Genomic DNA, 14,387 nt, shown 5'->3' with positions numbered 1-14,387 from the left:
GCAATCCAAATGTTACTAGGTTGGATCCAGAAACCCTGAATGAACTCAGAAGGAAAGGGTTATGTTTTCGGTGTAGAGAAAAATGGTCTCAAGATCATGTTTGCCAAAAGGGGGTTAAGTTCAATCAGATTGAATATTATTCTGCTGGTGAAAGTGGGTCTGATTTATCCGACCAGCAATCTGATTATGAAGAAAGTGAAGGTGATAGAGCCCCAGAAGAATCTGGAGATGAAAAGGAGTGTGGTGGAGTCTTGGCCCAGCTCTCTAGTTTTCAAAGAAACGAATCATTCAAGGTTCGTGGGATGATCAAAGGGCAGCGAATTGTTGCCTTGATCGACACCGGAGCAACACATAACTTCATTGATGAAGTTGTAGTAGCCAAGAAGGGGCTGCAAACTGAAGAGTTTGAAGGGTTCAAGGTCATGGTTGCAGATGGATTTCATATCTCTTGCACCAAGAAGATTTCAAACATGACCATGCAGTTGGGAAACTACGAAGTCAAGGATGACTTCTACGTAGTACACATTGGGGATACTGATGCTGTCTTAGGTATTCAATGGCTGCGATCTCTTGGAGAGATCTCCTTGAATCTGCAAACTATGGAGTTAAAGTTTCAATCAGATGGGAAGAGAGTAGTTCTAAGAGGCATGTCTAATGGAGGTCCGCGAGTGGTGTCATTCAAAAGAATGGCAAGACTGATCCGTCATGATCAAGTTGAATGGGTTGCCGAATGTATGATCCTCCCTGCAAGTCCCATTGAGGCTAAGCGTGATCAACCTCCTGATATCCAGTCTCTGCTTGCAAAGAAGAGTGCAGTTTTTGCCGACTTGCCTCCTGGACCTCCCCCTGAACGGGGTTCAGAACACATTATAGAGCTCAAGGAAGGAGCTAAACCAGTGATCACAACTCCATACCGGTATCCAAAGAGGCAGAAGGATGAAATAGAAAGGAATATTCAAGAACTCCTGGAGATGGGTTTCATTCGCCCAAGCAAGAGTCCCTTTGCTTCAGCAGTAGTGCTTGTTAAGAAAAAAGATGGGACCATGCGCATGTGCGTGGACTATCGTGCTTTGAATCAAAGCACCATCAAAAATAGATACCCCATTCCCAGAATTGATGAACTCATTGATGAGTTACATGGGGCCAAGTTCTTTTCGAAGATTGATCTGAGGTCAGGCTACCACCAGATTCGGATGAGGGGATCTGACGTCGAAAAGACAGCCTTCAGATGCCACTATGGCCATTTTGAATTCCTAGTCATGCCCTTTGGGTTGACTAATGCTCCAGCCACCTTCCAGTCTTGCATGAACCGTGTCTTTCAGAATCAGTTAAGGAAATTTGTGCTGATATTTTTTGATGACATCCTGATTTACAGCAAGACTTGGGATGAGCACCTTAAACATTTGGAGGTAGTGCTTAGTACCCTAGAGTCAGAAAGTTTGTTTGCAAAAGCTTCCAAATGTGAATTTGGAATGGAGGAGTTATTGTACTTGGGACACATAATCAGTGCTGGGGGAGTAAAGGTGGATCCGGAGAAAATAAAAGCAGTAATGGATTGGCCACCTCCCGAGAACTTGACTCAATTAAAAGGATTTCTAGGTCTATGTGGTTTTTATCGGAGGTTTGTTAAGGGGTATTCCCAGAATGCAGCTCCTCTTACTGATCTCACCAAAAAGGGGGCCTTTGTTTGGTCCGAAAGGGCTCAAGTTGTGTTTGACAAATTTAAGAATATAATGAGCTCGTGTCCAGTTTTAGCAATTCCTGATTTCTCCAAACCATTTGAGCTGCAGTGTGATGCATCAGGTGAAGGAGTGGGGGCTGTCCTGATGCAAGACAAACACCCTATCGTGTTTGAGAGTAGAAAATTACGGGGTGTCGAAAGGACATACTCAATTTATGATAAAGAAATGCTTGCCATTATGCATGCATTAGCCAAGTTCAGGCAGTACTTGGTGGGAAACAAATTCGTGGTGAAAACTGACCACAATAGCCTCAAGCATTTCATGCATCAGAAGGATCTAAATGAGAGGCAACAGAAATGGGTAAGTAAGCTTCAAGCTTATGACTTTGACATTGAATATGTCAAAGGGAAAAATAATATAGTGGCTGATGCTCTGTCTAGAAGACCTCATCTTAGCTCATTGTGTGAGCTTACTGCAGATTGGAGAGATTTGTTGCTTGCTGATTATGCCAAAAATCAGTTTGCAACCAGCATTCTTGAAGGTACTTTTCATGATGAAAGGTACAAGGTGGTTGAGGGATTGATCCATTACAAGGGAAGGATCTTTTTGGTGTCTGATTCTAAATTGAAGAAGAAGATTCTTCTGACTTTTCATGATATTCCGGTGGCTGGTCACCAAGGGTTTTTCAAGACATATAGGCAGATCCGAGAAAGGTTTTCTTGGAAAGGGTTGAAGGGCGAAGTACAACGCTACATTCAGGAATGTCCTGTTTGTCAAGCGAATAAGAATGAGCATACATTGCCCGCCGGATTGCTGCAACCACTTCCCATTCCCAATCAAAAATGGGAAAGCATTTCAATGGATTTCATCACTGGGTTGCCCAAGGCCCAAGGGAGGGATTGCATTTACGTGGTGGTTGACAGATTAACCAAGTTTGCTCATTTCTTTGCCATTACCAGTACTTTTTCTGCAGCCCAAGTTGCAGATTTATTTTTTCGAGAAGTGTTTAGGCTTCATGGATTGCCAAAGAATATTGTAAGTGATAGGGACAGTAAGTTCCTAAGTACATTTTGGCAGGAAGTCTTTAGAATGAGTGGTACTGTGCTGACTCCAAGCACAAGTTATCACCCCCAAACTGATGGGCAAACTGAAGTTGTGAACAAGTGGCTGGAAGGCTACTTGAGAAATTATGTGTCAGAGCAGCAGAAAGCTTGGGTTAAGTGGCTGCATATAGGCGAGTATTGCTACAACTCTACCTATCATATGTCAATCAAAATGTCTCCCTTCTTGGCACTTTATGGGTATGAAGCACCCAGCTTTGCAGATTTGGTGTTTGGGGATAGCAAAGCCCCTTTAGCCAAGGATTTATTGCAGCAGAGTCAAGACATAATGAGGTCCTTAAAGGATAATTTGCAGATTGCACAGAATCAGCAGAAGTTATATGCTGATCAGAGACGGGTAGAGCGTTCTTTTGAGGTTGGGGACATGGTCTATCTCCGGTTACAACCTTATAGACAGTCTACTCTCAAGAAGAGTGGAGCTGAGAAGCTGAAACCGCGCTTCTATGGACCATTTAGGGTCATCAGGAAGATTGGGGCTGTAGCTTATGAATTAGAGCTACCTTCAGATAGCAGAGTGCATAACGTCTTCCACGTGTCTCGCCTCAAGAAGGCACTTGGACACAATGTGGTTGCTTCTTCACAGTTGCCACCGTTGGACGAAGAAGGACTATTGATTCTAATTCCCGAGGAGATACTTGATGTCAGAGAACGTTCTTTGAGGAATAGAACTGTCAGAGAATATTTAGTGAAGTGGAAGAACCTACCTTTGGAGGATGCAACATGGGAAAATGATGAGATATTGCAGCATCCTGGTTTGCGATTGCTTGAGGGCAAGCAATCTTGGGGAGGGCGGACTGTAATGTCCCCTTCTCAAACCTGATCCTTTCTGCAACCGTTGGTCTCTTTCTAGGAAGCTCGGAGGCCAGTCGGAGGGTAAGATTAGGGTTTGCCTTGGAAATCGAATTAGGGTTTTGAGGAGGCAAGTGAAGCTATTTATTGGAGTCTTGGGAGGATTGAAGGGATCTTTTGGTGGAATTTGTATTTGGGCAGCCGTCTGGCTCTGGACATGCTTCAAGGAATGGAAGCCTTCTAGCATAGGCATCTCTTCTTGCTTGAAAGATAGCAACTAGGGTGATTATATTCTCTATGTAATTGCATTTAGCCGTAGTTTATCATCAGAGTTTTCATTGTAATCATTTAGGCTTATAGTTCATTGAGTTTTCTGCATCTAGAATTCCCGCGACTAATTTCATGTTTTGTTCACAACCAGAAAATACAAAAAAATTGCATTGTGGGTATTAGTTCTTTGCATTTACCTCACCTAGGCGTTGCATTTCCTAGGGTTTCAGCAAGTTTGGTTCATGCATTTATTTTTAATGACAAATCGTATTTTGCAGCCAGCCGTACCATTTTAAATGCATTGGAAATCGTGCCATTTTTCATTGTGAGGGTTTTGCAGTGTTGTTTGAGTCTTTCGCAGGTTTCCACGTCACCAAGGCATTTTGCAACTAGTTTCCGGAGGAAAGAAGATTGTACGAGGAAGAAATGAGCTGTTGGCAATGATCCATGGGTTCGCGGTTGAATGTGCAGATTTATGTTGAATCAGAAACTCTCTTCTAAAAGGGGAGTTGTGAAAGAATTTCTTTTGATTGTAATCTGACCAGTAGTACTGGCAGTCTTGAACTGTGATCTTGGTTGTAATTGTCAAGCTAACCAAACTTATCTTATCTACCTCCATCCTATGGTAGCTCCTCTCCCTGTTGGGATTGAAAGCACATCCTGGATGTCGAGAGTCTTTTCAGTTTCTGCAATCAATTAAATTCAAGCATTTAAGTTTCACTCCGTCATATGGTAGCCCCTATCCGTCTGGAGTGGGTAGCACATACTTGGCGTTGAGTTCCTTCCACTTCTAGATTTCAGGGACCCTCTGACCAATGCTCGCCATCCCGGCGCCATACTGGTTAGAGTTCTTTGCATAAGCAACTAAGATCCTCTGACCAATGCTCATCCACACGGTGCCATTCTGGTTAGGGTTGCTTCAGCAAATCAAATACTTTTTCTCAGAACTAATTGATCACTCATATAGTTGTTGTAATTAAGTTGATCAAAAATTTTTAAAAAAATTGGCTAGGGATATTTCAAATGGCGTGGTATACGATTGGGCATCCGTGCTCGCTGATAGGATGGGGGAATTTATGACCTTGCAACATATAACTTTCTATATGCCGTACCATGCCATTGGACTCTTCTTGGATGCAGTATGTCTGCAGATACCGCCCACGACACAACACTCGGTACCACACAACCGTGTACACCCTGGACAACCACCTATATTCTATTGGCTCCATTTAGATACCTTGGCACCAAGTGGAGACGTACAAACATGCAAGAAACGAAAGTGGAGGGTGGTGGTGTCTAAGTCCGAGCCAGAGTCGGAGTTCGAGACTAGTGGCCAGAGTGAGGAAGAGAGTGCAGAGGACTTTGTAGATACATCACATGCCACGAAGGGTAGTTTCAGGATGGTAGGTAGAGGAGGACAACAGGTGGAGGAGGAGACAGTGGCGACACCTCCCACAATTGCGCCGACAGCCACACCTCCACCTCCCACAATTGTGCAGGCAGCGGTAGCCACATCGCCACGAAGTGAGTTACCCCAGCAAACAACATCATCAGGTGCCACGATAGACCCTCAGTCTCTACCACCTGGAGCAATAGTATTGGCAGTGCCTGTTCCTGGGTTTGGGCAGGCCCGGACACCAATAATTATGATCCCGGAACGCATGGCCACGACATTGGTGGCCCTACCAGGCGCAACAGAGCCTCAAACAGTAGGAGGGATTCACACGGAAGCAGTGGAGGTAGGGACCAGTGGGGAGATGGTTGGTAGTGAGGGTGCAGTAGCATCAGAGCATCCTGGAGGGAGTAGTACCCCTTCGCAGGCAGATATGAGTGCCTGGTTGAGTCGGTATAAGATGACCCCAGTGGCACCGGTTGAAGCGGCTGTCCTCTCCCCATGGCGTGAGTCATTGAGCTCCCACGAGATGGTCAACTTGGTGGGAGATAGCTCACCAGAGAACTGGCGGGTAGTGCAGGGAGACCACTCACCTATTCATGAGTTGGTACTGAGTCCCAGGCATGAGTAGAAGTTGCTATAGAGCCCCCCTCATGATAAGCTATTGCAGAGTCCTCACCAGGATGCCCAGGCGAAAGGTTTTCCCACATCTCTGAGAATGGATGGTGACATGGAGTTGGAGCAGTTGATTGCGGACATGGTTGCTGGAGCCCGGAGGATTGTAGCCTCGACAAGGTCCCAGGGAGGTGCCAGGACATACAGACAGTTGGAGCAGCTGCTTGGGTTTATGAGGGACGGTTGCATGACACACTTTGCCGAGTGTTTTGAGTTGAGGGGGTGGCCTACTAAGGAGACCTTGTAGATGCTGGAAGATTGGGGTCTCCAGGACCAGGTTGGAGAGACCAGTATGCAGTCACTGTTGCAGAGGATAGAGCAGGTCTTCCGTGAGACATACTATGAGCTGAGAAGGACACAATATATTGCTCAGGGTATGGAGACCCAGAGGTAGGAGGCCATGTCGGCGAGGGAGGAGTTGGCTGCTCGATTCCAATAGATGGAGGAATCACATAGAGAGCAGTTGGCTTGGGAGAAGGCCTCGCGGGTCCTAGAGAGAACTACCTTGGAAGCAGAGTTGGCAGAGGAGAGTTCGGCGAAGGATGCCTTGGGGGCATGGTTGGAGAAAGCCTGGGAGGACATGGCTATGTTGGAGAACCATATCGGTAGTGCCTTGGAGATGGTGGAGAAGAAGGATAAGGAAGTCTTGGAGGCCGCGATGATGGTGAGACAGCTATGGAGCGATAGATGGTTGTAGAGAGGGACCTGAAGTTGAGGACTGAGTAGGTCTACGAGTTACGGGCACGCTTGGCAGCCACACCACCAACATTGTCACCATCCTCACTAGGGACGCTTCCTCAGCCCCATTCTCAGTCTTGCGTTTTTTTTTTCTTTTTTTTTTTTGATCCTCCTGTTTTTGTTGTTAGTCGTCAGGAGACGACCTTGTGTTTTTGGGGGATGATGTTGGCGGCATATTGTATGTACGGGAATATGTGATGTTCTGTACGTAGTACAGTCTCCTTCAAACACTGTTTCCCCACGTACGGTGTAATTCGTACGGCTTCCTTAGAACGTACGGTGGTGACCGTATGGTATACTCCCTCCAGCAATCGGTGTGCAGTGAGGGATCAGTGACTTTGACCGTACGGTGAGTGTTGGCCGTATGGTGAGTGAATATTCGTTGAGTTCTGCCCCTCGAGTCCTCCAAACGCTTAGACAGTCGGTGTTTCACAGAGGAATGAGATGAATTATTAATATTACAGACACAAGGGACTTAGATGAAGATTCACACTTGCCAGAAGAAGTAATCTGAGGATTTGTACATGCAAAGAGAAATTATATTGATAATGATCACACAACAAATTACACAGACTCCGAACATAAGTAGAATACGGTGAGAAGAAACTCCCACCGAAACTGCGGATGCCAAGTAGGGAGGATCTCTCACCTCCAAAATGGCAGACAAGCTGAACTCCAATTGGAATTCGCACATATAAAGAACAATACGAAATTCGCATACCAACACAAATGACAGACTCGGCCATAAATATGGGCTCCGGGAAATTTCCCGAAGGATTACAAACGGGCCGACACGACCAAACTAAGACTTTACTAATATAATTAAATAAAGGGCCCGAAAGATTTGTTATTAAATTTGGGGCCTTACAATAAAGTATTTTAATTTTATTATTTGATTATATCGGGGACATCACAGAATAATAAGTGATTAAGTAATTAGGAAGTACTTTGTTTAGTGATGTAATCGAGGGTAGGTAGTTACGGGTGCGACGGTTGTCCCTTGCACCCCCTTGGTACCTTTATATACCATGTGATGTAACTTGCCATTATGACGATTATGAATGGAATGGTAGCTTTTCTGTTGGCTAGCAATTGATATACTTTGTGTGACTTAATATATTATAACTGTGTGTATCTGAAATCTATGGCATTACTGTTCTTTGTTATGTATTCCATCCGCATGCATTAAACTGTTCGCCCAGCGGGCAAACAAATTCACAATATATAATATATTATATAGGCCAAAGCAAGATCATGGTAGAGCAAGTGATTGAATTTGAAGAAGAGTGTTAGGAAGAATCGGAAGAGCATGAGTAAAATGAAGAAAAGGAACAGAGGAAAGGAAAGTTCTCATTAGCATTGATCAATCTTTGATTTGAATGTGTCTACCAAGGAGATTTGATATACTTTTGTATGCATCGGTGATGTAGCTTTCCCCATTTATGACCAAATGGTACTTGTTGGTTCTTCTCATGAAGATAGCATCTTGTATATGCATATATTTGCTACCAAAGTCTACATTTCAAACATCAATAGGACTAATATGTATCAGAAATTCATCAGCAAAACATTGATTTATACCAAACTATGTTACATTGTTTGGTGACTTTTGTCTCCATTCCTTGCTTTACGAAACCCAATGAATGATGTTCAGAATAACCAAATGTTACAAAACTGAGCTTGTTTATCAACTCTTTAGAAATCAGATTGCTTGTGGACAAATGTAAGAGTATTGACTTTTATTTTCTTAGTTTCAATCTTGACATGAATGATTTTGGTGATTTACCTTTATCATGAGTCTTATTACCCAAGTCACCGTGTTTGCCGAATTTCAAGGTTGGAGTTCGAAATTCGGCGAACATTTAAGAAATGTATAAAGTTCGTTAAAATTCATTGCCAAATTTGTACATAACACTTTGAATGAGGTTTTTTTGAGAACAAAATTCCTCTTCCTCGTGGCTATGGCACAATATATTTCTGCAAGGCGTGACGACATAACGGTGGGTGAGAGGAGTGTTTTGCACGAGGAGCCACGACACCGTGGGATCACAAGCATTAAGCATGCCGGCGAATAGAAACCCATGAATTTGAGCTAAGTCGACCACCACGACCATGAACCTTGCAACTCTCTCCATACATCATTGCGCTCTTTTGTTGTCTCTTTATCCCTAGTGGGACACGCTTCTGTTGTTGTCTCTCAAAGTTGTGACGGTCCTCTACAGGCCGTCGCGATTTCATCCGTAGTTTTTAAGTTTTCTTATATATAGTTATTTTAAAGCTTTTCTATAGTTTAAAATTTTTTAAAACCTATATTTTATATTTTAATAATTTACATTCATTGAAAAATTAATATTATTTTATTTATATTAACATTTAATATATTTATGGTTAAACCATGGCGTTTTGATTTCAACCCTTCTTCTGATACATTCAATAAGACTCCGATTTGGGTTCGGCTACCTTATCTCCCCCTTCCTCTTTGGGTTGACTCTCTTTTAGGAGTCGGTAACTCTCTTGGGGATTTTCTGATGGTGGATAATGAATTGTCGAATATTCTTCATTCCACCTATGCCCTCATTTTGGTTGACATGGATGTTTCTAAGGGGTTTCCTGCAGAGATCTCAATCAAATCTTCCAAAGGTAGTTGGATTCAAACTCTAGATTATGAAGGTATACCCTTCAGGTGTAGAAGATGTTTTAAAACTGGGCATGTGGCAGCTCAATGTGGACTTGAGAAAAGAAATCTTTGGCTTCGTGGTGGAAAGGTACTTCAGCTCAACATTATACGGTTGTGAAGACATCTGATTCCCTTAGGAGTTTCTCCCAGGTGGTTGCGCAGGACCCTCTGTGCTCTGTGACTTCTTCTCAAGCGGTTCCGGTTTCTGATGGTGGGATTGTTGAGGCTCCTGCGCTTCAGGCTATTAGTGCGGTTCCTTCTCAGGAGGTTCTGATTCCTGGTGGAGTGGCTGTGGAGGCTGGCTCGAAGTTTCCTCCCCTTCCTGTCATTTCTTCAGAGGAGATTGGGAATAGACCTCTGTTGCCTATGTTCTCTGATAGTGCTATTGCTATCTTTTCTGATAGTACCCCTACTGTTGTCTCTGATTTGGCGGGTAATGCTGGCTCACTTTCTCCGGTTGGGGTTGTATCTGTGATGAGTTCTTTGGATTGGCAGGAAGCTGCTGCTAAGGTTGAAGAGGGCTGGATTACTATAAAAGGAAAGAAATCTAAGACAACTACGCCTTCTTTTGACATGACTCTTCGTTCCCACAAGGGTGGAGCTAAAAGCAAGTCTTGATGGTGCTTGGTTGGGGGCTGATTTTAGGTTGGCTGCTGGCTATTATTTTTGCAGCATTGTTTTAGGTTGTGGGGGCCTATTTTTAAAAAACCCATGTTTTTGGTTATGGGTGTCCTTTTTACCCTTGGTTGTCTGGTGCTTTCATGTTCCTTTTGTCAAGACAACTTTTTGGTTGAGGGTTTGATGTTTTGATTCTAAACCTTTTAGAATCTTCTATGTAAAGTGTTTCAGGGCCCCTTTAAAACCCGTTTTTGTCTTAATCCAAAACATTTAATATATTTAAATTTAATATTATTTTTCTTATTGTTTTATATTAATATCTAATAATTAAACATATTTAAATATCTAAATTAAATATTTAAATTTATCAACTTAATATAATATAATTTTAAACTTTAGTATTTATAAATTATAATTTTGTAAATAGATTACTTATATTTTAAAAATAAAATTATATAAGACGAATTTTTTTTCCGAATTTTTTACCCTTTCCAAACTTCATCTGAATATTATGGTTGCCGAATTCAAATCCGAATTCGAACTTGGTGACTTAGCTTATTACCATTGAAGCATATCTCATCTCCCTTGAGATGGAAGTGCGAGCAATCCTCTTGTCTATATTAGAACTGCTTCCTATTTCCTTCCCTTCAAAGGAAGTCACACCCTCCTTTTGGTTCCTATTTAGATGCAGTTTTGGATGTAATTTTGAATATGCCTCAGCTGCATGACCATCAGAATCATTATGCCCAGACTGCTACTTAGTTTCTTTCTTTGTAAAAGTTGTAGCGGCATTACAATTAACTTTCCCTTTTGGCTTCAGAGCACTTTGATGTTTTTTTTTGCATTTGAAGAGGATGCTAGACTTGGGCAAATGTTTCATCCACATCTTTAGGATTAGCTAGCAACATAGGTTTCCTTGGATGGCTATGCAATCTTGTGTTGTACTTCATCTTGATATCATCATCTTGCAAAGTTTAACCCATTTGGATGGCCTTTTGACAGAATTCGTTTGTATAAGCCTACATGGTTTGGCCTTATTGTTGACCAGAGTATTTCCAATTGATAGTCCTTTCCTCTTCATGATGAGTGGGATAGAATTGCTTTGAAGTCAAAATATAAGTTTGGTCCCACTTAGAAATCGATGGTCGTTTTCTTAAAGACAAATAATGAACATAAATCTCAAACCAAGTAGGTGCATGACTAGTCAATTAACACTATACAAAGGGGATCTGCTATCTTCATTGTAGTGATGCTTAGTTAAGTTGTGAACTGAACCGTACTAATTTTCATTATCCAATATGGATTCTCTTTATTGATCTGTTTTAACCTGCAGGAGGCCTTCAACTGATTTGGAAATGTAAAATATGATTGAAACAATATATGGTTGTGCTGGAGTTTTCATTGTTGACATACATATCATTTGTGATGTGTGGGATGGGAAAAACTTGAATTTCACTGTTTTTGTAGAATTGAGTTCAATTTAATGAAGATTTCTTATTTCTAGAATCCAAGATTGATCTTAGGTTGAGAAAACTCTCAGTTTTAATATTGCAATGTATATTATTTCTTGTACTTTTTTCAATTTTGGCTCTGCATTTTACTATTCCACTTGTATGCATATTACAGGCATGCCATGTCAGGTCATCTTTTTTTCAAAATAGCATTTAACATTGTCAAGCTACAGCAATTAAAATAGTTCTTTGAGCTAATAACATTTGTCTGTTGCAGGAATGTGCATGGCTCTTAAGGCATTTCATCCTCTTGGAGAAAAAGGATTCTTAAGCATTTTAGCTGGGTTAGTATGACTATTTTGATTAATTAATGACTTTAAGAATTTTTGCTTCCTGAATGCAAAGGGCATTTAAGTATATTTCAGCACTGTCTTGCTTAAGAGATGAATTTGGATTTCAATTTCAATCAGAAATTGGGAGTTTGAATTCTGTGTAATTTTTCAATGTTAGCCAACATTTCTAGAGCACATTGGAAAGTGGCATAAATACCATTGCTATCATTTGGTTTTCATTTCATTCGTCTTTCTTGAGAAATATTTGTACTTCTTTTACATAGTGGTTGGTTTGTTGTAAAACTAAATATGAATCACATGCATGTTCTTAGGTGTGAGAATACAAGCACTAACAGAATATGAAGAATATAACATAATACTACAGAATATCTTGTATAAAGCTGAATTGCAATGGACATAAATCCATAACAAGTGATGAATTACAATTCAAGTTTGTCATGACCCTGATCTGCTTGGCAGAACTTAACAAGAATTTGTCTCACGATTGTGAGCTTCATAAATTCTCGAACCTGAGATTGCAAACAGCAGACCGTGATTGCTTTATGGAGTGTCCTCCCTCACCTCTTTGAACAAGTGATCTCCCCTTAATCAAATGAAATGATTAAGCAATTATCAATGCAGTAAATAAACCAATTAAGCACTAACCAATGGCATTAAAAAACATGAATCATTAACCGATGGCATTAATGAATTAAACACTAAGGAGTGCAATTTGGAGATAAATAGACATGCTCTTCCCCAGTGGTCACAATCCTATTGGGAGGGACACCACTCTACAGATCCGATGAGGGATATAAAAAGGCTTCACCAGGATTCAAGGAGGGGCATCAGGAGAAGTGAAGACATCCGATCACATGCATCCACATCAGATCCAATAGAAGAGGGCCAAGGAAGTGAAGGGAAGAAGACACATTGAAGTACCTGCAGCGACCGGTACAAAAAAACACAATACAGACCAAGGGAAGATCATTGTGAGCAGCAAATGCGAATTGGATCACACCTGTGACAGATCAGGTCTAGGACCACTATACCAACATATAATAACTCTAATAATTAATCTTGTGGGCAAAATCTAGGGTAAATCAAGAAGGGGACATTACAAGTGGTATCAGAGCATGTTCCTGCCAGCCTAAGGGAAATTAGTTAATGCAATTAAGTCAACAAGCTTTAAGGGCTATCGAAAGAGCAAGGAAGAAAGCCAACAAAGAACAAATGGAACAAGAGTTCGGAGCCTTTATCGAACAAACTTCTCAAGCCCTACAAAACATAACAACAACCATAAATGACCTTAGGGCAAACTCAAGAGATGAAAGGGAGAACACCCCTAGTTAATCAGAAAGTGATATTAGAACCACCGAAGAATCAACACCAAGATCAAATAGGCCACCTTTTTTATTTAGAGAACTATCAAGGGAAAATGAAGAGGCCAATGCACCTAACATGAGGGAATTCGCCATGGAATACCCAAGACTAGACATTGAAGCAAAAAGGAGTATCCCATTTTGTGAGTATGATGAAGCGAATGCAAGGAGGAATCATAGGAGAGGAAAAACACAGGTTAACCTAGAAATACAACACAAAGCAGGGAAAATGACCATTCCCAATTTTCATGGGTTTGGAAAAATAATAGCCTATTCATGGATTCAGAAACTAGAGACATACCTCACCCTTTGCCCTATGGCAGAAAAGGATGCCATTACATTTGCGATATTACACCTAGAAGGAATGGCACATGAGTGGTGGCATTATGGCTTAGTTACCCAAGATCATAAAAACATAAAAACCTATGAGGCTTTTAAGAGAAGGCTTATTGAAAGATTTTACCAAACTCACCCCCATAAACATTTCAAGGAACTAGCCCGAATAAGGCAAAGTCGGACTCTTGAAGACTACATCACGAAATTTCAAAGGTTAGCAGTCTTGGTCCCCAGAATATTTGAAGAATGACTTACTTATTCATAGAGGACTTTTTGGACTCACTCCATGGGTTGGTGCATTCAACCCAACCACCCTTCATGAAACAATCTTAAAAGCTACTAGGCTTAATGCCAAATCAAGGGACAAATATCATACAAAAAATTAACCCTCTCCCCCTCTATCTTACAATGAAAGAAAGGAGCTTATGAACAAAGGTCTATGTTTTCATTGTAATGAAAAATGGTAATATGGATGCAATTATAATCGAGAAAAAATTAAAAGACACCGAGAAGGCCCAAAAGAAAAAGGTTTGTGCTTCAAATGCAAGAAAGAATGGAGGCCTGGACACATATGTGAAAGCCAATTACGTAATATAGAGGCAATGTCCGAGGTTGAAAAAAAAGAAAATCCAAGTAAGAAAACAAGGCACGATGAGGAAGATCTTAAAAGCATCCAAGCGAGAGAAGAAAGGACAATAAACAAATGGAGCTTTGTAGAGGAGCCATTCCAGTAATTATGGTGCCCTTACATCCCCAAGATCTATGGGACATACCAATCAAATGTTTGAAGCATATTGGAGAAATTTTACAACACATAAATGAACATACAAGAGCAAAAGGATTGGGGTTAGGCCCACTATCTGACTCAAAATAGATTAAGAGTAGAAGGATTGGGGTTAGGCCCACTTTTTGACTTGAAATGG

The 14,387-nt window shown here is 41.3% G+C and overlaps 1 protein-coding gene across 14 annotated transcripts in view; it reads left to right on the top strand.

Annotated features, from left to right (window-relative positions):
* LOC131029575 (protein DECREASED SIZE EXCLUSION LIMIT 1) overlaps nt 1–14,387 on the top strand; it is a 279,735-nt gene that overhangs the window by 61,486 nt on the left and 203,862 nt on the right. For all 14 annotated transcript variants that reach the window (XM_057960093.2, XM_057960089.2, XM_057960087.2 and 11 more), the window contains one exon: nt 11,692–11,758. In XM_057960093.2, the coding sequence (XP_057816076.1) occupies nt 11,692–11,758 (67 nt within the window). The remainder of the gene's footprint in view (nt 1–11,691; nt 11,759–14,387) is intronic.

Source organism: Cryptomeria japonica, chromosome 3 (genome assembly GCF_030272615.1).
Source record: "Cryptomeria japonica chromosome 3, Sugi_1.0, whole genome shotgun sequence".
Lineage (NCBI taxonomy): Eukaryota > Viridiplantae > Streptophyta > Pinopsida > Cupressales > Cupressaceae > Cryptomeria > Cryptomeria japonica.
The sequence above is the reverse complement of the archived record's forward strand: the minus strand, read 5'-3'. Positions and strand labels throughout refer to the sequence as shown.